Raw genomic sequence first — 25,810 nt, forward strand, 5'->3', positions numbered from 1 at the left:
GAAAGCGCGGCAGACTTCTTGCCTCGCAAGGGCAAGGTCACCAGCAGGCCATACCATCACAGCCCGCAACAAGGTCTGTTATGGCCCATCCGTGATCCAGTCATACTCGTCCGCCCTTCAGCCGCACCGTAGCGAGAAACGTCACTTGCTGACACAAGGTGTACCGAGCCACAATTTCATCCAGCCTTGTCCTCATTATCCCTGACACACTCCAAATACAACACGAGTACGATCGAAACCAAGACCACGAGGCACTCGGGGATCACCGGTCACCACCGGCCGCAGAGGTGGCGCGGTGACAAGGCCACCAGTTAAGGCAAGAGGAAGAGAATAACAGGATGAGTCGAACAAGGTGAACGGCTGACACCGAGGTGAAGACAGCCATGGCGGGTGTGCCTCAGGATGACCACCATACCAGTAAGAGAAGCCTGCGTAAGCGTAGGACCGCCCCTTGCAGATCGCAGCCGAACTGGAGCGTAAGCACAGCTGCATAGTTAGGTAGCATGTACAGTAGCAGAGTAGGTACCTGCGCCGTAGATGCGCTTCTCTTTCTCCACTCGTTTAGTCCTTTTGGTGTGTGCCTGCATCTTTCAGCTGGGTTGTGTTGCCGCGTGATGGAGGACGGGGAATGAGTCCTACGGAGGACGCGAGGAACAGTGGCCGAGAGGTGGTGGTAGGGGTTGTGATTGTGTTCGTGTCCCTGACTTTCCAGAGACCTGGATGTGAGTTAACTTGGGGTGAAAAGCTAGGGAAAGCGTCCTGTCCATCATCGGAGATAAGTAAACAGGCACACGAAGATCCTATTTTCGCTGCCTGGGTGTTCAATACCATGGCGATCGTGGGCTGGGCATCCTCGGTAACAGATGAAGAAAGCGAAAGGCGAAGGCGATGGAAGAAGAGAGAACTAGGCACCAAATTGTCCAGTCTTTCATCGCTTGCAAGGGTTCACATGTGCAACCGTCAGATCACATCCAGAAACCCAAAATCTTGAGGAGCGGCAGACGAATATTGAACACCTGACGATAAGAAATTTTCAACGCCAAGTCCCGTGGCCGATAGTGGCTGGCAAAGGGAGAGCAAAAAGTATCAACGGCTCGGTGTCTCACCTGCACGCCTTCTGCACACCTTGCTTTTGGCCGTAGACATCTGGAGACCGTCTGCAGAGCATGTAGGAACTGCCACACATGCAGTCCGTCAAATGGGTTCGGCGCGGTGTAGTGCAGCTGTATTGCAGAGGAAAGCCGTTCGACGTAAACATCAAACACAAACACCAACTTTGTATCGCTCTTGTGTGCCATCGTGTAGTTGTGTGAGGTGTAAGAGGGTTGGGTGAAATGTGCGACCATCACTGCGCGATTGCGTGAGGAAAACACAACCGGAAGCGACACAAGGACGCAAGGCGGAAGGCTGGCTGAAGGCCTCCATATCGCGCACACCACCTTTGGTTGATGATAATGTTGGGGCGGTAGTGTGGGTGGTGGTGTTGGTCATGGTGGTGGTGTGGATATTTGGTTCCGGTGCGGAGAAGACGCCCTTGATGGTGGTGGCGTGAATGGATCATGTGGAAGTGTGGGTGTAATGTCGTGCAGTGCAGTCAAGGTGAACTCCGCGGCGTGTGTCATTCTGGTTGCCAATGCCAAAAGCAATGTTTCTGTCTCTGCCCATCGTCTCGGGATAGTGGCTTTTTTTTTTGCGCCGGCAGTGTCTTGTCCCGGATGCTCCTTCCCGACCAGACTGAGAGATCGCGATTGCCATCTGTGTGTTTGTCGGTTTGCGCCAGGAACGGTCAACGGCTGATGTCGCAATTCCAATGGTCTGAAACATCATCGAATGGTGGAAGGAATGAAGAAGGCCTAAGTCCCATCAAGAAGCCGATCAGATCCCATTCATTCTTTTCCACCAATTCTTCTCCACATGTGACCCCGAATGAGGCTGCGGAGACGGAGGCGGAGTATCCAGTTGCGCTCCCGGTCCCAAACCAAAATCAGCAGCTGGGAAATCCTTCGGAAAGTCGACCGGAAAGTCAGCCGGTATCTCCAACGGAACATCCTGAGCCGGGAATCCATCAAACCCAGCGCCGGTCATATCCAACGGCTGCTGCGGCGGCGGGCGAACATCCTTTCCAGCTCCTTGCTGTCCCAACCCAGAATCCGACACCGCCGCATCGTTCACCGGCGACGACACCGTATGTCCGACCGTATCAACTTGCTTCTCACCACCCATTGTCACGTCACCCTTTCCCACAACATCCTCACAAAGCCCAACCCCTTTTATCAGCTCCCCAGCCAAAACATCAATCCCCCCACTCTCCTTATCCTCCATCCCAAACCCAATGATCAAAACATCATCCAAGAAACCATGATATCCTGCCCCATTCTCACCGTTTTTACCGTTGCCTTCCCGGTCACCATGGTAGTCCCTCCAATTAACGCTCGTAACATAAAACATCTCCGTCCGTTCTTGCCCATCTCCCAATCCCTCGCCATGCCACTCCCCCTTTTCCCATTTCTTCCGTCCCTCAATCCAAACCGGCTTTCTCGAAACACCAAACACTTCAAAGGAAGGGGCTCTCTGGCTGAACAAAACGACGTAGGGTTCGTATTCTGAGTGGAAATGGTAGAATCGCTTGTATTGGATAATTGTCAACAGAAAAGTGTTGGATTCTGTTGGGATGCAGGAGGGATCGGAGCGGTTGCAGAGGGTTATACGGAGGCTGTTGGTGGATTGGTGGATTGAGACTGGTTCCGATGAGGGGAGAGGGGGGAGGTAGTGGGATAGGCACTTTTCATCTTTTGCGGCGGAGGTGGATGATGAGGGGATGGCGGTAGCGCTGCCGTCGTCGTGGAGAATGGCGAAGGAACGGTAGGGGAAGAGGTCGTAGTGGATGTAAGTTTGGAGGGCTTTGATTTGGGGCTTATGGTGAGAGGACTTCGGTGAGGAGACCGAGGAGGAGGAACTGGAGCTGGAGCTGGAGCTGGAGCCGGAGCCGGAGCCGGAGTCAAGAGGAGGAGCCCAAAAGACGAACCAGTTCTTCTCAATCTCGCCCCAACCAGCTGGTATCTTTGGCCTTTCCTCGTCCATCTCCTCGCCCATCTCATTGAGGACCCTCGATGTACCCTCACCACCCGCTCCCTTATCCCCAGTCCTGATCCCTTCATCCTTCACCTTCAAATCCCGTCCAGCTCCTCCCATCCCCTCACCTCCCTTTCCTCCATCAACAGTGAGTATCGGCCTCTGCAACTCCCCGGCAACCCTCCACAGCTGACCAGCACCAAACGCCTCAACCTCACTTCCCCACCACTCCACCAACACCCTAAAGTCCTGCATCCACATCCCAAAGCAGGTAAACTGGCTGTTACTCCCAAAGATGGTGTATGGTTTTCCATCCCCTCCATAGAAAACCCTGGCATCATGCGGTCCGACATTGAACGATAACACACCTAAGATGGGACCGACACAGTTATTGCCCGGTGTTGCTGCTATCGGCAGCGGCAAGGGTGGAGATTCAGGCAGACAGCGGAGGACCTTGGGGTTGGAGGCAGAAGGGTGGAAGGAAGCCAGGCAGGAAAGCTCAGATTGCATCGTTGCGTGCTGTGACTTTTGCTTCGCGCCAGCAGCGGTATGATTGGTATCCGATGAAGTGGAGTCGGGGGATGAAGGGGATGGTGATGAAGGTTTCCTCGACTCATGCCACTTCTGCGCTACCACGATGAACACCCCCGGACGGGTAGGATGGGGGATAATATTCGGGTTGAAAGCTGGTGTGTCTTTTGCGAATTCGATGCGGAAGTAGGAACCGTTGTTTGTTGAGACGGAGTGGATTGTTTGATGGCCTTCATCTTTGCTGTTGCCGGAGTCCGGCTGAAACAGACCGGGTGCGATACCGCCGTCTGAGCCTTCTGATGGGGAAGACTTGGTGCTTCCATCTTTGGATGAAGATGAGCCGTGGTATGGAACTTGATTCCTTGATGACCCGAAACTGTCGCCGAGGATGAAAGGTACTTTCTCGCCGGCAAAGGATGGAAATCCCCATATGGTGAGGGTGATGAAGAAGAAAGCGAGGAAGGGACCGATGATGAGGCAGAGACGGCGGAGGTCTCGGACGAGCATGGTGACGGCGATGATTGTGATGGTATGTTTGGTGTTGAGGGTTCAGTGGGTGGTAGGTGTGAGAATGGACTGTATGAGATATGCCAAGTCCTAACAAAACCTCAACAGAATCGGGTGAGTGAGTGATGAGATAAGCCGAGTCAGGACGTTCGAATCACAACAGTTCTGATTACTATGATACTGATACTGGGCAATGAGAACGAGAACGACATGCCAAGTATTGTCTTCGAGTCCCGGAGAAGAGAATGAATGAAGGTAATCCTGTGACAAAAGTGCCGGGCCGGGAACTACCACCGGGCCTCGAGCCTTTGGAGTGGATGAGACTGTGGACTCGGATGGACTCTAACAAAGCTTCGAGTATGGATGCTGGATCTTCAAGCGTTGGAGATATGCAGATGTGCAGTGGCGTTGTCCCTGCTTCTTTTCCCCAGATGAGCAGGCTCGCAGGTGAGCCCCAGACGCCCCGGACGCCCACGGACGTGTGCAACTCAGAGCAGCGTGCAGATCAAGCGGGGGTTGGCAAAAGCTTGGTTGAACGGACGTTGATCTCTATGTTTCTTATGAGAAACTGTGGAGGTGGAGGATGCTGGTGAGGTGGTCCTTCAGTGGCGGTAATGATCGATGGCTGGTGATTCTGCGTGTCCGTTTGCCGTTGAGAGCGACAGTCGTTGTGAGTGGCAGAAGAGGTACAGGTACGATCTCCAACACCAGCACGTGTCAACGATGCTTCTCCCTCGGCAACATTCAGGAACAGGAACAGGAAGAGACAAAAGAAAAGAAGCTTGTTGTATAAGATCATCCCTTCCGCCACTTCCCACCAGCAAGTTAGACCGCCAATCTTGCCAATTTCCTTTCCCATCCCCCAGTGGCATCGATGGCGAGGACCACCAGCCAGCAGTTCTTTGTGGGGGACCGTCCAGCTACCGTCCAACTGCTGTCATATGCTTCGAGCAAAATGCCGAGCTGGTTGTCCGAGAAGGACAGAGCTGATTGGTGTTACCCCGGATGATTTGGCTAAACCTCGTTCGGAAGTTGCTCCGTCTTCCTTGTTCGTGATTTGCCAACTCCTGCATGCGATCGACGTCACTAGGACTGTGGATAAGTGACGATCTTGTCACCTTGGCAGGGGTTATGGTTGGGGTTGGGGTACGACGCTGTGGTCGTATTGGACTTGTGATGACCGGCCGTGATGAAAAACGAAACTTGGAGATTCTGATAATGTCTGTGCAGCTCGTATTCACAGATGTCGAAGGAGCAGAACTCATTCCGGCTTCGGAGGTGTCGGTGCTGGTGTTTACAGTGACGCGAACGAGAAAGTGAAAGAGAAAGTGAAATCGTGAATATCCAATCCATTATAGTGGCCGCTGTCTAGATATGCGACTGGTATCAAATCCCAAAAACTCCACCCATGTCCTGCCTGTCCCATTATCGTATCGTATCGTACAAGCATGTGCCTCTTTTTCTCGTAACTCAAGGTAACCTAGTACCACCAGGCTGTCCACCTCCCAACACCTTCTTGTAAAGCCAATTGGGAAACGTAACGCTAGGCTCATCAAACAGCCTCGTGGAGATCTCAGCCACGTACAACGTCAATGGCAACAGCACAATATGTGGCAGTAAGAAGGCAATCTCAAGACCGAACGGTCCAGCCATGGGCAAAGGGAACTTGTTCACCCAGTTCGCCAACATGGTAATTTGAGGCTCCCTTCCCCATCCCACAGCCGTGTAGATTCTGTCGCCAATGGTCCAGAGGATAGGACCGTGGACCAGATAAAGCGCGAAGGAGATGCGACCCAGGTACTGGCAGAAACGTGTCTCAAAGAAGCGCTTGAGCCAGGGGATGCGAGGAACCGAAACCACCAAGAAGACACCGGCCCAGAAGAGGTAGAACCACTTGTAGTCATAGACGGCCTGCGGCTTGAGGAACGAGAGGAAGTACCACCCGGGTGTCTTGGCCAGGTCGTTGATGTCCTTGGTGTGAACTGGTACGCCTCCGAGGTAGAAGCTGACAACGAAGAGGGAGTAGAAGATGTGTTTGCTGAAGGGCTCGAGCTGAGCGAGCCAGTTCGGTAGCTCGTCCTTCATAGCCAATAGGTCGAGGTCGTTGAGAAGCATGCCGGCGCTGAACAAAGCGTAGTGTGTCCCGTCAACGATGTAAACAAAGTAGAATATCAGGAACACCTGGCACCACAGTCTGGCCTTTCTCGTGCACCGCGAAAAGGCGAGCAAACTGGTGTAAATAACCATAGATCCCTTAAACTCCACCGGGATGGACCACAGGTGAAAGTTATAGCTCAACCATGGCTCTCCTCCCAGATGGTAAATGAAGCTGAAATTCTTGACCTCGGCGTACCACCACCAGAACTCATCGCGGTAGTTGCTCTGCGGTTTTGCCGAGTCGACCCAGATGCCAAACGCATGCCACGAGGTCATGAACAAGAACGTGGTCGCGATCAGCGGCATGAACAGCCTTAGCCATCGCCGGAACAGGGCCGAGGCCAGGTTATCGGCCAACTTCTCTTGCTCGCCGGCGTGGATCAGGCGCATGGGCTTGACGGAGAGGACGTAGCCCGAGATGACGAAGAAGGTCGCCACGGCGTAGTGGCCGCCGCCGAAGAAGTTGCGCACGAAGGGCAGGGCGCTGAAGTAGTGCTGGCCGTCGAAACCGTAGCCTCGCTCGAAGATGGCGTCGCGCATCAGGCCGTGCGACCAGAGTTCGTGGTGGTGCCAGTAGACGAGGAAGGCGGCGAACCCGCGAAGGCCGTCGAGGTAGGCCGTTGGTCGCAGCTTTTCGGGAGTGTCGAAGCTGGGCATGGCGAAGAGGTGTGTCAGGCGATTGACGAGACTCGAGGCCGTTGAGGAGGGGATCGTTAAGGCGGTCATGATGGCGATGATGGGCTTCCGGAGAAGACTTGGGAACCGACACGAGTTGCGATTGTCAACATGCCACTTTTCGGGGTCGTGGAGGGAGGTGTCGAGGAGGTGGTTGTCGTCGTGGTCGAGATCGCTAGGCATGGACACGATTGACAAACAAACGCGACTGGACCTGAACAACCAAGCCGCGTACAAATCTGGTTGAACGGAGGTTGTGGTTGGTCTGGCTGGACCGGTGGCTTGGAGAGAATGGAATGCGCAAAGTCAACAAATGACGAGAAAATATTGGTGTCACTGTGGAATTCTCGCGGCAAGTCGATGACCCTTGTCAAGTCCACTGAAAGCGTGCCGTTACAGGTGGTTAGTCCACTGAAGGGTTTCGTTTAGTGGGGAAAGGGGCCGCTAAGAAATGGGAAGCCGGCGAATGGAATTTGTTTCGATGTCCGAATTCGGTGATATGTGGCTGGTGTTCGACTTAGCGGGGGAGGGAAGAAAGAGGCTTGTGGCGGTGCGTCGTGGCTGGACAATTGGATTCTGAAAAGTGACAAGTGTTTCCCGTCGGCAAGTTCCTTTCTTTTCAACATCACAAGTTCGAAACAGAACAAGATGAAAACTTCCTCGGTTCAGAACGTGGCATCCCCAACTTGATATGCTTTCACCACCACAAGTTTCGAAAAGGTTCACACCATCATGGAAATCCTCCGACAAGATGCATTTGCCATGCAAAGAAGGTCAAATCCTCCGAGGTTGGCGTTTGTCAATATGAACTCCCTGCTTTGCTGTCGTTGTCATTCTCTCCGCTCAAGAAGGGAACTGATCGGTGCACGTCGAGATACGGTGTGTGCGGGGGAAGCGCGGAGGAAGTGGAGAGTAAAGCGGAGAGGAACGCCTTCAAATCTGGAGAAATGCGGGTTGATCGTCGTCTCAACAAGTTCCGCTCGCTTGCAAGATGGAGACCAGACCAGGGGACGGCAGGGTTATGTGCGGGGAAATGAGGACAAGAAAAAGCACAAACACTCCATTGCACGCAAAAAAAAGGTCCAGAGCTGGCGAACAGACATCTGATGGAAATGTGGAGTCTTGCTCAAATCCTCCGAGTCTCTTGACTTTTCGAGGACAGTTTCTCCTCCTTGCGGCTCACATCTCACTGTCTTTCTTCCGATACACATTGCCGGACAAGTAAGTGTTCACGACTTGGGGGTTCCATAAACACAACTCGCCTTGCTTGACTATCATCGTCAGGTAGCGGCAATTCAATGGAAGCTTACACGTACACTACCAACAACCCCAACGGCGACTTTGTGAGCTTTCCCAACATGCCCCTTTGGGTGTATTCCACGGACTATCACTTTCACATGGAAGTGCCCAAGCTCCGAACCAATAACCTTTCTCGGCATTTCTTCATTTTAGGTTCTCACTGTTCAAGACGTTGGAGGGTGGACCCCTGTTACATAACGACAAACCCGGGGTTTACTCCGGGCTAGCAACACCACACTGTACCACACTGCAGAGCCTGGTCAGGAAAGCGAAAAAGAAAACAAGATGGCTGTTTTTTCCTTGATCTCATCTGGAGCTAGTGTCTCGCCGGCCGCAAAGTGGATGAACAGATAAGGGAACACGAACAGAAAAAAAAAGGGAAGCTGAAAAGCTTGCGATTTAGCCCCGGGATCTGTTACGCTGATGTTACCCTCCAGTCGCAGACTAACCAATCACAGACCTCCATTTGCTGGGTATCATATCCGCCTGTGCAGCTGCAATCTTCCTTCACGGTCACTGGCGAGACCAAATGGACGACACACCTTCCGCTTTCTGCGAAGGATCGTCTTTTCTCGCCTGGGGGACCGGGGAACTGAAGAATACAGGGGAACATGACGGCTCCATCGTCCACTGACGATCGCTTCCGTTCGTTGTCAAGTCCGTTCCTGAAATCAGAAGCTACCTCCGACGGTACGGCACAGTTGTGGAGAGCCAGGCCGGTCTTTTCATACGAGGTCATTCTGGCCACTGTTGAGTGTTGACTCCTCCGTTACTTGTCTCTGTACAGATTTGTGTTTTCCTAGCTACACCAAGTGGTTGATGGAGGAACCGCAGAAGAATGTTCTTTACCGTTATAGTCTCAGTCGGGAAGTGAGAGAACGAGTATGATCGAGTGATCGCGGGTATTCTCAATGTCAAAGAGCCATCGGGTTGTGAACGAAATGCCTCCATTCAAAAAAGGCTCCAGTGGGTGAACGGTAGAATAAAAAGCCCGGAATGCCCTCACCTGTCGCAGGGTTGCCAGCTTTGTCTCCCCCCCTCAGGCTCCTCCGATGCCATTCCCGAATTCCCCAAAAGATCAACACCCAGTTCCACATGTCACCGGCCCGTTTTGCTGAATTCAAACTCCATCGTGATCTCCCCAATGACTCCATTTTCCCCCACAAAGCTTCGCTTCGCTGCTGTAACACCCCAACAGACGTGGGGTTTCTGCGAGGAGTTTTCCAGAGGAGGTCGGGAGATAGTCGCCATCAAGCCATCTCCGGCATGTAGTGTACTTGCAAGTGGGAAAGAAGAAGGCAAGCTCTGGCCACCCCCGCTGAAGTGCCATTCCCGTGCAGTAGGAATACCCGACGGAAAGCTCCGTCACCTCCTTGAGTAAGAATCTACCTACCAAAAATCTTGACTACTACTTGGTTAGGCTGGAGGAGGATGGGGGAGTAGATCGGGGTCATCCCGTGCGAGAAGAATGCAACAGTCCTTGTCATGTCCGCGGTCCGCTTATTATTACCACCCGCACGCAAGAAGGCATCACCCCTGGATAGTATTACCTAGCTCCCTACTGGTCACTCCCAATCCTCGCCATCTTCTTCTCCCCCCTGATGCCCTGAACCGGACCTGGCCACCCAAAATATCTGATATGCCCAGTCCTTCCCATCCGTCCCTCATCACCCCTTTTCTGAGTTGATTTTGTGTTCTTTCTTTCCTCTTCCTTGCTCCATAATCCTACCTTACTCTCTCCACCCGTGTCCCAAACTTCTCTCATCCACGGATACGGGACATCACTTCACATTCATCATCCACTCCCGGATACGGGACATTATCATTCCACGTACACGGCAGTTTTGGCTACCTCCCTACCCACCTACCCTCAGACCAGACCAGACCAGAGTCTCAGACCCAGACTCTCACATACACAACAGGCGGTCATGAGCTCACCACCATTATCACCAATGTCGCCCTTGTCGCCCAGCCTAGGCGGCATACCCGTCAAGTGGAGGAAGATGTCCGAGACAGGAACGGGCGCCTTTCGGAACCGAATCCCCACGCAACTTCGGCGGTCTTTACCTCTCTACGCCGTCGTCGTCGTGTTGTTCTTCATCATGTTCAACGCCCACGTCTTTACATTATCCTCTTCCACCTCGAGCATAACGAACCACCAAATAACACAAAAGGCGTTGCAGAGTGACGAATATGGCTTCCCCAAGAAAATCTGGCAATCCTGGAAAGTCGACCCCTACAACATGGCCACGCGCGACCTCGACACGGCCAAAACCTGGACTACAAAGAACCCCGGCTACCGGTACGAAGTCCTGACGGACTACAACGACATGGTCTACGTGGAATCGCAATACGGCCCTTCCTCATCCATCAACCGACCCGACATCATCGATTTTTATAAGAGTGTGAACATCTCCATCATCAAGGCCGACCTCTTGCGGTACCTAATCATGTACGCCGAAGGCGGCGTGTATGCGGACATTGACGTCGAGGACCTGCGGCCCATCAAGCGTTTCGTTCCCGAACGCTACTGGGACTCGCTTTCCGAAATCGACATGGTAGTCGGCATCGAGATTGACCAGCCCGAGTTTAAGGACCACCCTATCCTTGGGTCCAAATGCATGTCTTTTTGTCAGTGGACGTTTATGTGCAAGCCCCGCTTGCCGGTCATGTTGAACCTAGTCGAAAACATAATGGCCTGGCTGAACGGTCTTGCTTCCCAGCAGAAGGTGCACCTGTCAGAGTTACAGCTGGATTTCGACGAAGTCATCTCCGGCACTGGCCCTTCAGCGTTCACCATCGCGCTGCTCAAGGAGATGAATCGCATCAAGCCGCCCTCCATGGCCAGCAAGGAAATAACATGGGATAACTTCCACGCCATGGACGAGTCCAAGGTCGTTTCCCGCGTGCTGGTTCTGGACGTGGAAGCGTTCGCTGCTGGCCAAGGGCATTCCGATTCCGGAAACCATAATGCTCGCGGCGCTTTGGTGAAGCATCATTACCACGCTAGTAACTGGCCTAGCAAACACCCGCGCTATGCGCACCCGGTGTATGGCGAGGTCGAGAGATGTAACTGGGACTTGGCCTGTGTAGAGAAGTGGGATAAAGATGTGGAAGCTTACAAGTCGCTGTCTATTGAGGAGCAGAATAAGCTGAAAGAGTGGAGACGTCTCGAGCTGGAACGGGAGAGGGAAAGGCAATTGAAGGAGCAAGAGCAGGCTATCAAGCTTGAACAACTTGGGGAAGCGGTACGGAAGGCGGAGGAAGAGCAGAAGAGAAGGGATGAGCTTGAGAGGGAGATGAGGGAACGGATGAGAGTTGAAGATCAAGCTTTGAAACCGTTGCATCCGGAGGAACATGGCGCTGAGGAGAAGAAGCAAGAGGGGGAAGGATTGATTATGTTTGGCGGGAGGCCGGTGCCGGGGCAGACGCTGCCAAAGGGTGAGAAGGAAACGGAGGGTGATGATGGGAATAGTGATGGCAAGAAGCAGGAGGTGAAGAAGGAGGAGGGACAGGAGGGACAAGGGAAGAATGGAAAACAGCCGGTGTTTGGACAGCCGGCGCCGGAGAAGGGACCGTTTGGTGGGTTGTGAGTGTGATGATGGGAGCTGAATGGGGAAACATATGGATGGGTTTTGCATGCATGTTATGGTGTTTTGGGTTTGCTTTTACTTTTGGTTCCTGGTAAATACTTTTGTTTCAGTTATCATCGCTTGTACGGATCGTTCTGTACGATGGTGTGTCAATGCGCACAAGTGAGAGGAACTGAATATGCACATGTAGCTGTACGAAATATGAATCATGATTTGATCAACCTTTTTGCCGTTGGCTTTTTGCGTGCTGTGCTCAATTGCGTTTGTGTGCCCTATCTCACCAGCTCACTTGCCAATCAATCTTCTGCCTGCTCAGTTGCTCCTTCCCAACCTCTTCCCTCAATCATGGCTTCCTCTGCTCGTTCGGTCGTTCTTTCCCGCAGTCAACAGAAGCCATCGTCAAGTCTTGGCGCCCAGTGGAGCCCCCTGTAACCCCAGCTCTGGGTATGCACATCTCCGACAACTCTGCATGCCGCTGCGACTTCCTTTTCCTGATTCGATGATCTGACAACCTCGGACATTCATTGAGCATCTTGGCGCATGTGAAAAGTACCTATCTCCTCCTTACCGATTTTGGTCGTCCTTCTTTCCCTCGCTCGCTGCATGACTGTTCAGCTTCGCACACAATTGTTGTTTCTGCGCTCATTTCACGGTATCAAGAGCAAATGGTAATGAGACGTCTAGACCGGTCCAAACACTCCCTCTAATGACAGCGTTTCCTGCTAAGATCTGGCCCGCAATCAAAAGTTTGTTGGCGCGAACTCACACTTCACATCGCAAACTATTAGGCCTCTGGCGGCGGACGTCAGCACTTTGTTTTTTGGTTGCAGTGATGGCTTTTTAGGGAATTTCTAGCGCTTGTTAGCGTCTGTTAGCGAGTCGCAGAGGTACGGACGACCAAAAGCGCACTATCAGAGGTGCTAATGCATCCTAGCTCTTAGCGAGATGGCGGGCGATGTGAGCACGGCGGTTTAGCTGTTTATGGCTTGGTGTTGTGAGGCTGCGAGAAGAGGGTGTGGTTGGGTGTGATGTCATCCTTCAGTTTGTTGAGTTTGGACTTGGGAGATGCACACCGTTTCTGAAGCGAAGTTCGTGGAGGAGACGAAGATGGCCGCTGGTTTTGTGCGAGGTGATTCCGTATACGAAGATGGGGTTGTCATTCGTAAACCTCAGAACATGGCGGGTTTGAAAGTAGCAAGTGGTCGCAGAAGAGTTTTATTGATGTAAAGAAAAAGGTAGAAAAGAACATTCGCTGGCTGTCATCCTCGGAGTCGTCACCAGGTCTCTGATGCCCGTACGGGTAGGTGTTGAGATTGACCACTCCCATTCTGTCATCTCCCATGGCCATACCTCAGGTCCGGCTCTGTCAGCAGAGGAGTCCATGAATTTGCCATTCAAAGGGACATGTCTACCGAGGAGACAGGACAAAAAATCCGATTTGATCGAAAGTCCTCGTGGAGTCGTGCTATACAGACCTAGAGAAGGATAGCCCTTAGAATATCTCTCGACCGCTCCTCCGACAAAGCCAGAGAGTAGCTGCCCGGATACTTCGCCGGACATGGTAACTACGGCATTGTTGTTGGACTTGCCCTAGGATTGGGCGTGTTTGGCTGGCGCAAACCACGATCTCGTTGAAGGGAAATGGACCAGCTTCGCTAGCAAGACAGCTGGACGAGAAAATCCTGACCGAGCGTTGGTGGATGTTTAAGCTCCTGGGGCAATGATGAAGTCGCGCTGCGCTGGGTCGGAAGTGAAGAAGGCTGGATGTCTGCGCCGTGTGCCTCAACCTAATCGCTTTCCTTCCGCCGAGCTGAACTGCTGGAGTGCTGGGTTCCAAGGAGTATCGATCGGTCGTTACGGATTCGTGTGAATATCAAGACCAGGATGTACGATGAGGACAATCTCGTGAGGTTCGTTGGGCTCGTATCTGGATCGATCACAAAGGGTTAGTCGTTTTTCTTCTGCTTGGGTTGGTCCTCCATGAAGTCTTTGCCGTCTTCTTCTGATTGTTGCAAAAGGCTCGCGCGAGTGGGTGCAGAGCGAGCTAGCCACTACGACGCCTGAAGATGGTTATCGGGTTTCGTCATGGCAAGCTGTTCTGCCTTGGGCTCGTCAGTCTCGATCGAGGTTCGAACGGCGGTGAAGGGGGCTAAACGCGGCAGATTGATTGACGAGGTGGACGGATCATAACTTGCCCCCCAGCAACAGCACTACCCGATAAACTTCCAACGAGCCAGGGAGTTGTGTCCCTCGCGGGCAAATTCAGCCAACCCCGTTGGACCGCCCTCAGACCTCAGACACCCAATGCGAATTGCGATTCCCAATCCACGACAGCCCCCTAAAGGCCCATCATCCGAAGCCTCGACAATCGCCCAGCTCGACAACATGGAAGCCCACCTTCATCTCCAAGCGGCATGGTTAAGGGCCCGCCAGTGGACTGCCGCGGGAACCGACACGATACTTGATATCATAGAGCTCGACAACTCCAGTATTACACCGCCGTCAGCGAGACAAGAAGGCTGAACATCAAGTCGAGTCTGTTGAGGAAGAATATCTGATGGCCACTTGGAACTGGGAAGCCCACTTCGAGCCGATGCCGACAGTGTGTGATCTATACTCGCTATACTGTCGCCGAAATGCTCGAATACTTCGGCGACGCAGCATGACCCCGACCGGCTCTCTGTTCTTATACCACTTCCTCGTCTACTCGCTCAAAGCCCGTTCTCATATCTCCAAGTCAAGTCCGTTATACACGCCAACCTCGTCGAAGTCGCCCACGAAAGGCTTTCTGTGGTCAAAATAGCGCTGGCTTTGACCTGGTGTTACTCCTGTTTCAACTGTCTATAACGTTAGACCTGGGTCGAAGTGGTAAGCATCTTTGGCGCGGGTATGATGGTCACAGAATCATGCTGACCAGAGAACGGATATAAAGGCCATGGATCTGACCTCCGGTCATTATTCGCTCGTGCTACCGCACCATACAAAAGCCGAGAACGTTGCGATACCTTAATCAAGACTCGACGACGACACGCACCTCGATAGATCCCGCTCGAACCATGTTCCCACCCGGTGATGGAGTTTTCTGCGACAAGCCCATAAGTGGAAGTTGGGCGCTCGGGAGTGTTTGAACCACCTTCGAAATCATCTGTCAACCAGGATGAAACCCAAAATCCTTCCTCTGAGTTCTAGACGACGACCTGTGAAGAAAAAGGCGACTACGTGACCAAGATCTCCGCTGTTGATGAGTCTGGTTGGATCTTGTGGACTCTAACAGTCTCCTAGGATAGGAAGAGTAACGTGTGACACCAACAATGAGTGACAGGTTAACTTGACAAGGTCTTGTTACTCATGGCTATGGTCAGAGAAGCAGGACTAATGTGAGTGGTACGACGAAGGAGTCACCACAGGTAACATCTAACGCTCCTGGCAATTAATCATTGAAGTATGACTGACAAAATTACGTATAAAGCAACAGATCTACTGCCTTACCTACTTTTCGGTCCTCCCCTCATCCCTCAACCAAACTGGTACAGAATCAGCCATCAATCTCGCAACGCTACTCCAGGAACACATCCTGCAACATGGCAGATCCACGCCGTCCAGATCGCATCAACACAACCCGAGTCACGGCAGCAGATCTTTTACCGCTGCTCTTCCCGCCAAGATCTGCTGAGAACCAGGAAGGCAGCAATCCAACAGAGGTGCCACCCTACACCCTTCTCCCTACCGTCGGAGAAGCCACAATTGGCTTCAACCGCGACACGATGGAGGATCCCCCCAGCTACCCCCTTTCTACGCTCTCAGATCCCACACAAGTTTACGAAGAACGCAGAAGTGAAGAGGCGGCTGTCGAACCCCGAGCAACGTTCGGAGCACCTCCAGTTCCAGCGATACGTTTGCTTCCGTTGATTTATCTTTTTCCCATCGTTCTCCCTGTCTGACTTTGTCAAATGACTTTCCAGTGCAATCGCTTAGCGCCTCATTACCCAGGTTCACAAGTAGCGAGGATACCCGTTAACTAACGCTCAGCAGCTAGTCAAAACGGACTGTCTGAACCACCACGCGGCCCAAACCTCTACACACGCGGCCCAAACCTCTACACCCGGGGTTTTTCCCCAGTATTATACCGGGGCGGAGGTTATTAAATGGAATGAAAGTTCCTTGAACGAAACTGGACATTCTGTGATGAAGTCATCATTATCCTGGACAATTATGCCTCTTGGTTTCCACCCAAATACCTAAAGCAAACATCCCCAACAACACAGAATGGGACCGCATGTCTGCAAGCAATGAATTACAAGCGACACAGGTTTAAGCAATCTGTTCTCACATGGGAAGGCTCTGCCAATAAAGGTGGAACGCTTGTCAAGCAAGAGCGCAGATGGATAAGGTATTTGATGTCTGGAATTCCGTCTGACACAACTGGTTCGGCCACAGAAGGCAGGAGCCGTGGATTGTCAATGAGCAAAGATCCGGTAGGTATACGGTATTGAAATTGCCAGGGGCACTGGGACATGGAATCCCGGGAAGAGAAAGGATGGATGGCTTTCACAGGATTCCATGGAACACTTTTGTGTCACAGCAAGACGAAATCTCCTTCTTCTTGAGTTTTGCGTTGCTGTGCTATCCACAGGCCGATCCCCACGTGGGGAAGACGTGAGGAAGACTGATTTCATCTGTCACGAAATCCCCGTTTGGAAAACACCGGTAGGTCACTGGTGTGGCAGCAGGATAGATAAACCAAGCTTTGGGTGGAATGCTGTTGTCATCAATCGGATTGCGCGGGATATTGACAACCGTAGCAGCTTCCTCCGGAGGCCGAGCTACCTGGCTCAGATACTTCCACCGAAAACGAGGTCAACGTTCTACCATTCCCGCTGGATGCTGAGATACCGGACTCAGACGCTCCCACCGACATTGAGGATAACTTCCTGGAGCAAGATGGCAAGAGTCTGGGCGTGAAGGAACGTGGCTGGAACTCAGATGAGATGATGGCAGACGTTTGTGACGGCAGTGAATGGAACGATATCAAACCAAGCTGCAGGGGACCACGAAGTTTGGCTTGGGTCACCCCTAACTGGGAGCTTGACAGCTCCAGGAGAGCAATGGCCGTTGGTACAGTCGTTTGACTTCAGACGAGAAAGCCTTGTGAATATGGTGGCAGCTGGCAGCGTTTCGTCTCTTCCTTCCCTATTGTCCATGTCGTCTGGATGGGATTCTAGTGACGTCCACGTCCCATTCACTTGAAATTGGCAACTCGTCCATGTGGGTCACCACTCACCCACTGAAGTATTTATATTCCCTCCAGCTTGATCGAAATTCTTCTCTTCCCCAATCCATCACCCAAAACAGGAGGATCAGCAGAAGCAAGTCCAAAAGCTTTTGGCCAGAACTTCGCACACGCCTCGTCGAACCTCTATATACCTTGATAAACCACGAAGAATTAACATGGGACTTCCTCTTTACAAGTCCTCCTCTAGTGAGGCCCTACGTCGCCAGGCTGAAGGCCAGTCGGCAGCGCAAGCAGTGGCTCGTCAGGTACAGGCCTCTACTGACTCACGCCGCGCAAGGTCCGGCGCCCCTCCCCCTCTTTTCCGCCGTGAGAACACCCAGCGGCGCGCCTTCTCCGGCTCCTCCTCCGTGGCTTCAATGGGCACTCAGCAGCGCCCAATTGATCTCACTCGCCCGAGCCTCGAAGTTGAGGCTCCTAGTCAGCGTCGCCCCGTCCAGCGCCGCCCTGCATCCCCTACCCGCCGCGATGCCCCTATTCCGTCCACAGAGAACCTAGAAATGGAAGACATCGACGACGCCGCTAGTGCCCCGTTGTCACGGTACAGCCGTACCCGATTCGACAATAGCGAGTTGGCTACCCCGGCCGAAGAGGAAGAGATCCGCCTGCCGAACTACGGCACTCCGGATGTTGAATGGTCTACGCCGGAAATCGAGGCGGCCAGCACTCCTCCCCGCGCCGCCTGGTCTTCACCTGCCGCCCCGCCTCCCGCCCCGGCTCCGGCTGTCCAGCCGCGCCATCGACAGCAAATCCAGGCTGGCCCATCCCAAGCTCGAAGAACACAAGATGATCGACATCTTGTCGCCGGTCGTTCCGGCTTCGTAGAGCTTGTCGTGGACCAGAACCGTGGTCCAGCTGTGCACGTCCAGGGCAGCGGGCGAGTCCAGACCATTCCTCCCGCGCTTCGTCTCCCTCCTCTCCCGCGTCCTTCCGACGCCACAATCCGCGATCCTCATCGCAGGGGGCTGCGTCTGTTGGACCAAGGCTCTAGCAGTCGTCAGTCAGGGGGCAGCAGTGGCAACCAATCGTCCTCTGATCGTTCGTCTTAGGTACGGACTCGATGGCGTGGATATGAGGTGGAGGATGAGTGTCTTTGGTGAAGCGACATTGGCACGGTGTGGGTGAGAAAAGGGTCAGGGTTGAAGGGACTTTGGTTGGTCGTCGGCGTTTATTTCTTTCAGTTGTGCCTTTGTGTAAGTCTTCGGCGTCGGGGTTACATGCCTTTCGGTGCATTAGTGGCGGGGAGAAGGAATAGAACAAAAATGGTCGGGGATATGGTTCATAAAAAGGAAGGCATGGTACGGTAGCAGGCAGGGGTTTACAAAAAAAAGGCTCGCCTTTCGATTGGCACATCTGGCAAGTTTACGGAGTTAGGCGCTGGTTAGCGGGGAGTTAGTAATTCGGAAGGTTATACCCAGAGACGCTTGCCGCAGATATTTTCATGGCCAAAAGCAATCATCAATGCATTCAAGAGCAAAACCCGGGATCTGTGCACGTCATGACCAACCCAAATGCAAGTCCATGGGTTCTGCATCTTCAACTGAATTCGTGTCCCACCGCATGATGTTTCCGCCACCCTGGTTCTGTTAGGTTCTCATCAAAATCCTTTTTCATCTCTCCCCTTTCTTCACCAACTGAACCAAACTATCGATCAAGCACCCCCCTCCCCCTTCTCTATCAATGCCGCCTCATAAATCACGTTGTCAGTGCCAGAAGACATAGAGCCGCTATCCGAATCCGAATCCCGGGAGCTCTTAATAGAGGTAATCTTCCTCATTGTTGTGGTCGGACTTGCTATTCCTGTCATGGGTGAAAAGGGGACTGTTCCAGTTCCGGTTGGAGTCCTATCTAGCTCTGTGAATGGAGTAAACGATGGTTCATCTCTTCCTAGTCTCTTTCGAGATCTTTCAAGCTTTGACTGAACCTAGGACGGGAGCCTTCACCACCCCCTTACACCAACTACAACGCCAGATATCGAGCTGCGTCCCCTTCTCACCTCACTCGACATATTCCTTGGATGAGCCAAGCACCTCATTTAACACCCACAGGAGGTACCAAACATCGATCTCCATCTCCTCCAAATGCCCCTCGTCAGTTTTCAAGCTGGAACCTAAGGCGGGAGCCACTCAGCCCGAACCTTGAAATGGCAGGGCTGTTCAGTGTTCAAGTGTTCAGATTTAGCGACCAGAGGGGAAGCGAACATAGAACCTTGGGACACCCAGCGAACCTTGAAAGTCCTTGGCATAAGGCTACTTAAAGTTGTCGACAGCGTGGGAGTCGTCTCGACCTCTTCTTACTTTTTTTTGCATAACCAACCCGCATTCGTGCGCGAACATTTGACACGATCTCCCACACAGCATTTGCATAAGCACCTCGACATCATGCCCATCAACATGCAAAGCGATTATCTTGTTCTCCGATTCGAGGATCAAGGTGCTGTTCAATTAAGGATCCCAATTCCGCGCCATAACCCTAAAGCTCCCCCGTGCTATGAAATGGCGATTCTTCCCCGAGACGTCTACAGCAACTTAGGCGCCGAATGTTATAGACATCCTTACGCGCCTGAGTTGTATCGGCTCATTGGAGCAAGATCCAGACGACTTTCAGCCCCCGAGCTTACAATCATTTGTCGCCGTATGCGCCATGGTATGTACGCCCATCCCCCCTCCTATACTCCACGAGTCATGACTAGGTGCCGTAAGGTAGCTAACTTGATGTCGTTCACCAGCTATTCACCTTGGCATACGTCGCGCTCGAATCGCTCAAGGGCTCGAAACTTTGAACTTCGATGCGGAAACATTCGATCCCCTGCCCGTCTACACCAAGCTTCCATCCGCTGGTGAAACGACGGAGATCTCCCCGTTCACCCTTTCTGAGCGGCTTCCGAGCTACGGTGCTGCTTACCCTAGGGGAACAAAGAGAAAGCTCGAAAAGGTGGCAGACCCGGGAGATTGGAGGTGTGTGAAGAGAAGGCTCATGGGGGAGAAGGCACAGGTACATTTAGCGCTTTCCCGACACAAACGGACTTGTCGCCCATACTTACGGCATTGTTCATTAGGCTAAGCAAGGCGATATCTCAGGCTTGCTCAGTAAGCTCCAGCTTATTGACATCTCCGACATGTTCAAGAGGCTCAGCCTGTCCTGTAAGTAACTCTAGATCCGACTCTTTTTGGGTGCCATGGTGTATCAGCCGCTGACCAAACAATAAAGACACGATGAACGATGACACTTCGATCGTGAATTAGTGTACGAACAACCAGGAGTTATCTCTGTCTCATGTGACACATAAGGAAGGAGATCGTGGGAATTATAGGAGTAGTAAAGGGTCTAGACTGCGAGAATCTTGTTACGAGCCAAGCAGGCGTTTCCTCATACTTGTCCACGGCATTTCGTTTATTAAGCTACTGTTTCTCTATACGTGCCTCCTTTAAATCCTGGTATTATGCTTCTGTCTGTTGTGAGACACACCGTCGTTGCTGTGATACTAGACACCTGACTTTACATCCATCCCGACAGTGAATGACAAAAAAACGTTTCATGGGACCGGTGAAGTGGCACAGTAATGTTCAACCTACGGACCGTGGAGACCAGGTGGATTCAGAACCTTGAACTCGTTCTCGCGCATGCCTTAACCATAAAACCGTCAATAACTGATTCCGAATTTATTCCTTTTCCAAGACAACTTCACCTTCAAATCTCCGCACAACCAAAACACATTGGACCCCACCACCAAGCGAGAAAAGACTCCCACAAAAGAAAAAAAATGTCCGCCGCAAGAACTAACCCTCGTAGCACAAGACAGGCCGCCAACAGGCCGCCCCCTTCGCTCCGTCGTCAAGACGCAGTTATCCACGAGACGGTCTACGATCAGAACGAACAAGCCGTCAATTTCAGCATCTACACCGACCAGGTCATGGACATTTTGAACAGTTTCTTTGGTGGTAGAGGACAAGTCCCGCCTCCCCGTCGTGGTACGTCAAGTTAATTCCTGTCCATTTTGTAGGGGCCGAACAAGCCGTACTAACCTCGCATCGCTTGTCAGAGGTACCCCGTTTAACCCGGCGCTCACCGTATCCCGTGAGAGCTGCAGCGGCTGTGCAGCGTAGGAATCCTGAGGACGCAGATCCCACTCCTACCTACACCAACCTTCCTAGCGCTGGAGAGGTGACTGTTGATATCGCTGTGTTGCCCGAGGAGCATCTGCCTGAGTACTCGGAGGCGAGACAGGAGGAAAGGGTGGAAGAAAGCGAGAACAGGGGAGCGGAGAATGGAGGTACATCTGCCTCTACCGAGTTTTCGTGGATTTTCTTCAGTATGACATTTTGAGGTTGGAGTCATGTACTGACTGTTGCCTAGAAGCTTCAACTTGAATCAATCGGGATAGCTCAAGGCAGGAAACACGAGTAGAGATGATTAAGGACTACAATAACGCGATTTGGTATTATTAGAGGGCGTGGAGGAAACGTGCCTGCCCGTGATAATTGCTCGGTTGGACCAAGCACTACATACTGGCGAATATGAGTTTTACAGTTTCTAATCGTAACCTATCTTATAGTTTTTTGTAATCTGAGCCTCGTCTAGGTGCACTTATTGTCACTATCAAGTGTAGATCCCGTCCGCGAAACAAGTTGACCGTTTTGTGGGAAAAGATAACCTGCAGCTACCCCGGCTGGAATCTGCACGAAAACCTACTCACCCAAGACACTCGATGATATTCTCCGCACCAATGCCTAATGTCTACTTTATATCGTATAGAGTCAGTGATTTAATCCAGGAGGAAGCCCGAATGGGTGGTACTTTCATATAATACAGCTTTTTGCCCGTACATGGCATATCCGCAGAACAAGGGCTCTGTTTTGGATCACTTGCGTTGCATACCACGACCTCACAACTCACGGCGATGCCGAGAACTTGAGCAATCTAACTTGAATCAAAATGGAAAGTCTGTTCAGTGAAGGTGCTGGTGTTCTAACCTGGTGACGGTTAAATCTGAACAGAACCTTGAACGTCGAAGATGTCCTTAAAACCGTCCAAAAGTTGGGACCGACTGCGATTTTCTCATTTCTCGCAAGCATCACGAAGCTCAATTCTGCAACCGCCCTCCATCGACGAAAAACCATTATTCTCAAGTCTCCCACCACCAAAACCGCAACCAACATGCCTTTCACTCGCCCGAGCTCTAGCTCTCGCCGTTCTCGCGCAAGACCCAACGCCCAGCCACCCACCTTGCGCCGCGAAAACGCCGAGGTGGTTTACGAGGCAGTCGACAACGCCAAATTGTCGGGTGGCGTTGAGCGATTGCTTACCACATTCAACCAAACACACACCGGCCATCGCGTGTCTCGGGCCGCTCCTGCCGGGCAGATCGTAAACGGCCGACGCATCGAGCGCGAGCCACAACTTCCCTCTTACACCCAAAACCCCACATCAGGCGAGACGACGATGGAGATAACCCCCTCCGAGGAGCTCCCTACTTATGCCGAGGCAAGCAACGAGCAAGGAAATAGCGAGGGCGATAAGGAAGAAGGTACGGTAACCAACTATTGCAACCAAGGATTTCACTAACTTTTATCTAGCTGCTCGCCGTTCGGAATGAAATCACTTTGAGCATTTCAGCCCAATCAAAGTCTTGTAAAGTATACCCATCGTCTCCCCTGTGCACTAACAGTCCAATTGCTGACTTCACTCGACAGCTTTAGACCAACGTGGATGGTCGCAAAGCATTAAATGCACGGGCATGGTGTAAGCTTGTAAAGGCGGCAGTGGCGCAAGGACGGGGATAGGGAACTCAAGGCATGGGGTTGGGGAGTCTGTTACCTTTGTTCATAAGCTTTCCGTCCATTAAGTTCAACTTCACATTATGAAACTACTTTATCTGGCCAAGAATAAGCTGTACCATCTTTGGTAGAGGGTATCTCAAACCATCGCACAAGCTATTTGATGAGGTATTGTCGTCTCCTCGTAGTCTGCATGTTTACCTCCTTCTGTTGTATATCTCCATACAATAATGTTCGTAATTTACTTCACTGCGCAATCCCGTCTGGTTCAGCGTTCATATTTCCTGACCCATCGGTTGTTGAGGCCCGTTGTCATAGCAACTCCATCCAACAAGTGAACGATATGGCTGTTGAAGGTCCAACCTTGACCCACCTGTTCGATGTCCAAGAACGGAGATCAGGACTTTTCGGCGTCCAAACCTGCAAACCTGGCGACACTAGCAGAAATTGCAATTCGGCGAAAGTAGGCCCGTCCTGTCCATAAATATCAATCTGCCGACACCAAAGCACAATCTCTCACTACCTTCCAACATCGAAATCGCACGCGACCCAACGAGCGAGAGTCAACCAACCGACGTCATTACCGTAGCCAAGCAGCAATAACTTCGTAGTTCACTTTACCAGAACACAACTCGAAGTTATCAACTCAACCTCCACCTCTACAACAGGCATTCGCTTCGAACACACAATGACCCCCGTATCTAACAAGCCCCGCCGCTCTCAACCGCACCAGAGCCAGCCGGCTCGTCTGCACCGTCAAAATGCCACACTCCGCGCACCCGAGATGGCCGTCGAGCAAGCAAATATGCGAGGCGCTTGGGACTATGTCCGCTTTATACAGCTGCTGAGGCGAGCTGCCGCCGCCGAAAGCCCTTCCATGGCCCAGTATATCGCCCGCCTAGAAGACACTATGAATCAGATCAATCCTTCCCCGACATACACGGCTTTGCCGACCGGGAGAGAGATCATAATCGAGCTATCGGTGCCTGAGCCCGAGTACACGCGGTACGCACGAGATAAGAAGAGGAAGCGCGAGGAGGATGACAATGAGTGAGGGTTAAACAAGATGATAAGGAGGAGGATAACTGCCCCTGGGTACCTCCAAATCCATGGCAACGAGAGGTAGGTCGCGAATGAAATGGGTGACGCTATTATCAAGAAAATTCGAGCTGACTTTGAACTGACCCACGTAGGCAGCATGGTCCTGGTGGAGGCTAGAAATCCAATTGTCAAGTTGAGAAAGGACAGCTGCACCGCGAACGGTGTCTACGATCTCAAGAATCCGGCCGCCCTCATAGACTCTGCATGTAGTCTCGGGCACAATGAAGGGAATTACAAATCAAAGGGTCGCGGGTCTGCAGTGGAGGAACAAACTGATCGGAAGTTTTACCAACATGGGACGGGTTGCTTTGTGTTTATTAGTACATCTAGCGAGGAACGAGCTTTTAGTGGCACTTTATCACCCAGACACTCTGTTCTACTTGTAGAGGTATCAATGACGTCTTAGCACCCTAGAAGGGAAACTTTTTCGTGCCCCAAGGCGGGCTCTATCTGTAATTGCTTCTATAGCCGTTGTGACATTAAGAATTGTTGAATTGTTGCCTACGCCCACTCTCCATGACCGCATGAATTGATATTTCATGCCAGTTGTATGTACATACTTCATACTATATCTCTCACTATCTGCACTTACTCGCACCCCTACTTGATCTTTTCCTTCCTCGGCATTGTCAGGTCGTATCTAGGTAGACAATACATATTTCCCGTCACCGGGGCAGTCCTGGAGGGTCTGTGCTTCAAAGCTCACGCGCTGGTCGACCCGTTTCTCCATACTTCTATAGCTAAAACGTCCCCGTTAGGCTTCGAAGTAAGTTGCCGTAGGATGGGTAAATCTGAACCGAGTAGGCCGGATAAGACTCCAGAACTATATACTTTCAAGCGCTTTACAAGAGCCGTACCCAAATATACGCCATTTGGTAATGGCCCTGGAAGGAAGCACGTGCCAATTACCACTTCCCACTCTTCCCCTCTCATTCGATGTCGCAAAGAACCTAAAATTCACAACACTCCCACCCTCCGCCATATCCAACGCACATCCCATTGCACCACACACCTGGTACAGTAACAGCAACATTCTTCCACCTCACGAAACCACAAGCCAACATGAGTAACCACAACTCCCTCCATTTGCGCTCAAATTCCCCAAAGACGGAAGTTTGGAACCCCCACCACTCCGAGGAGCGCGACGCCGAGCCTCCCCTTCCAGCCGGACTCGACGAAGCCAGGCTCGAGGCCATCACCGACCAAATCCTGGGACTCCTAGCACAGAACTTCCCAGACACCCCGATGGAGTCTATGGCGAACATGGTCCGGATCATGAGAGAGGCCGCCAACGGCAACGCCGACGCGTTCCGAACAATCATGGAACATGTCATGGACGCGATTACTCAGAGTCATCATCCAGAGGATTTTGGGGTTCGCAACCCGGCGCCGAGCTACTCGGGGTTACCGACTGAGGGAGATGTAACGGTTGAGTTGGAAGTTGCGGTGCCGGAGTATAGGCCGCCACCTCCAAGTTACACGGAGGACTCGCAGCAGTCGTTTCAGCCGCCGCGGGGCCACAAGAGAAAGAGGGAGCAACAGGACGAGGACGGCGTGGGAGATGATCAGGAGCGAGAGCGGAAGAGGCAGTGTCGCTAGGAGAACGGCGAGTGAGCTATAGACGACACTGGAGTCAACCTCTTGCGCCTTTATTGGAGCTTTCAGATCCGTAGAGGTATGACATTGACCGGTGGCGTGTATGAGTACCTAGTCAAAGCTGGGGTGTCTTCACTACCGCCAATAGGGCTCATGCTGCTCGGCGTCCTCAGCGGAACTCCTGTCTGAGACCTCTTGGGCCGTGGACATGG

The 25,810-nt window shown here is 52.2% G+C and overlaps 9 protein-coding genes across 9 annotated transcripts; 7 read left to right on the top strand and 2 right to left on the bottom strand.

Annotated features, from left to right (window-relative positions):
* Positions 1 to 1,875: 1,875 nt before the first annotated feature.
* Positions 1,876 to 4,110, bottom strand: SMAC4_07997 (uncharacterized protein; the record flags this gene model as incomplete). The annotated part of the gene is made up of 2 exons (XM_003348187.2): positions 3,441 to 4,110; positions 1,876 to 3,352 (listed from the first exon to the last, which is right to left on the bottom strand). The coding sequence occupies exon 2, from the start codon at positions 3,331 to 3,333 to the stop codon at positions 1,876 to 1,878; it is 1,458 nt and encodes a 485-aa protein (XP_003348235.2). The 5' UTR covers positions 3,334 to 3,352; positions 3,441 to 4,110.
* A 1,470-nt stretch (positions 4,111 to 5,580) lies between these two features.
* On the bottom strand, positions 5,581 to 7,125 carry SMAC4_07998 (uncharacterized protein; the record flags this gene model as incomplete). Its single annotated transcript, XM_003348188.1, has 1 exon — positions 5,581 to 7,125. One exon carries the CDS (start codon positions 7,123 to 7,125, stop codon positions 5,581 to 5,583), a length of 1,545 nt encoding a protein of 514 aa, XP_003348236.1.
* A 2,996-nt stretch (positions 7,126 to 10,121) lies between these two features.
* SMAC4_07999 (uncharacterized protein) lies at positions 10,122 to 11,865 on the top strand. The gene has a single exon (XM_003348189.3). The coding sequence runs from the start codon at positions 10,170 to 10,172 to the stop codon at positions 11,832 to 11,834; it is 1,665 nt and encodes a 554-aa protein (XP_003348237.2). The 5' UTR covers positions 10,122 to 10,169; the 3' UTR covers positions 11,835 to 11,865.
* Positions 11,866 to 16,620: 4,755 nt separating this feature from the next.
* On the top strand, positions 16,621 to 18,237 carry SMAC4_08000 (uncharacterized protein). The gene is made up of 2 exons (XM_003348190.2): positions 16,621 to 17,204; positions 17,276 to 18,237. Exons 1-2 carry the CDS (start codon positions 17,098 to 17,100, stop codon positions 18,171 to 18,173), a joined length of 1,005 nt encoding a protein of 334 aa, XP_003348238.1. The 5' UTR covers positions 16,621 to 17,097; the 3' UTR covers positions 18,174 to 18,237.
* Positions 18,238 to 19,505: 1,268 nt separating this feature from the next.
* On the top strand, positions 19,506 to 20,369 carry SMAC4_08001 (uncharacterized protein; the record flags this gene model as incomplete). Its single annotated transcript, XM_003348191.1, has 4 exons — positions 19,506 to 19,770; positions 19,853 to 20,118; positions 20,183 to 20,267; positions 20,335 to 20,369. The coding sequence occupies 4 exons, from the start codon at positions 19,506 to 19,508 to the stop codon at positions 20,367 to 20,369; spliced, it is 651 nt and encodes a 216-aa protein (XP_003348239.1).
* Positions 20,370 to 20,887: 518 nt separating this feature from the next.
* Positions 20,888 to 21,943, top strand: SMAC4_08002 (uncharacterized protein; the record flags this gene model as incomplete). The annotated part of the gene is made up of 2 exons (XM_003348192.2): positions 20,888 to 21,095; positions 21,167 to 21,943. 2 exons carry the CDS (start codon positions 20,888 to 20,890, stop codon positions 21,448 to 21,450), a joined length of 492 nt encoding a protein of 163 aa, XP_003348240.1. The 3' UTR covers positions 21,451 to 21,943.
* A 338-nt stretch (positions 21,944 to 22,281) lies between these two features.
* On the top strand, positions 22,282 to 22,720 carry SMAC4_08003 (uncharacterized protein; the record flags this gene model as incomplete). Its single annotated transcript, XM_003348193.3, has 1 exon — positions 22,282 to 22,720. The coding sequence occupies one exon, from the start codon at positions 22,282 to 22,284 to the stop codon at positions 22,687 to 22,689; it is 408 nt and encodes a 135-aa protein (XP_003348241.2). The 3' UTR covers positions 22,690 to 22,720.
* Positions 22,721 to 23,589: 869 nt separating this feature from the next.
* SMAC4_08004 (uncharacterized protein) lies at positions 23,590 to 23,955 on the top strand (the record flags this gene model as incomplete). The annotated part of the gene is made up of 1 exon (XM_003348194.1): positions 23,590 to 23,955. One exon carries the CDS (start codon positions 23,590 to 23,592, stop codon positions 23,953 to 23,955), a length of 366 nt encoding a protein of 121 aa, XP_003348242.1.
* Positions 23,956 to 25,064: 1,109 nt separating this feature from the next.
* SMAC4_08005 (uncharacterized protein) lies at positions 25,065 to 25,601 on the top strand (the record flags this gene model as incomplete). Its single annotated transcript, XM_003348195.1, has 1 exon — positions 25,065 to 25,601. The coding sequence occupies one exon, from the start codon at positions 25,065 to 25,067 to the stop codon at positions 25,599 to 25,601; it is 537 nt and encodes a 178-aa protein (XP_003348243.1).
* Between the last annotated feature and the right edge of the window lie 209 nt (positions 25,602 to 25,810).

Source organism: Sordaria macrospora, chromosome 4 (assembly GCF_033870435.1).
Source record: "Sordaria macrospora chromosome 4, complete sequence".
Classification (NCBI taxonomy): domain Eukaryota; kingdom Fungi; phylum Ascomycota; class Sordariomycetes; order Sordariales; family Sordariaceae; genus Sordaria; species Sordaria macrospora.

Bases quoted from the DNA above. Each gene is read 5' to 3' on its own strand.
- SMAC4_07999 (XM_003348189.3), top strand. From the start codon at position 10,170: ATGAGCTCACCACCATTATCACCAATGTCGCCCTTGTCGCCCAGCCTA.
- SMAC4_08000 (XM_003348190.2), top strand. From the start codon at position 17,098: ATGTGGGTCACCACTCACCCACTGAAGTATTTATATTCCCTCCAGCTT. The intron at 17,205-17,275 runs GTCCAAAAGCTT...TAAACCACGAAG, and splicing joins AGGAGGATCAGCAGAAGCAA to AATTAACATGGGACTTCCTC.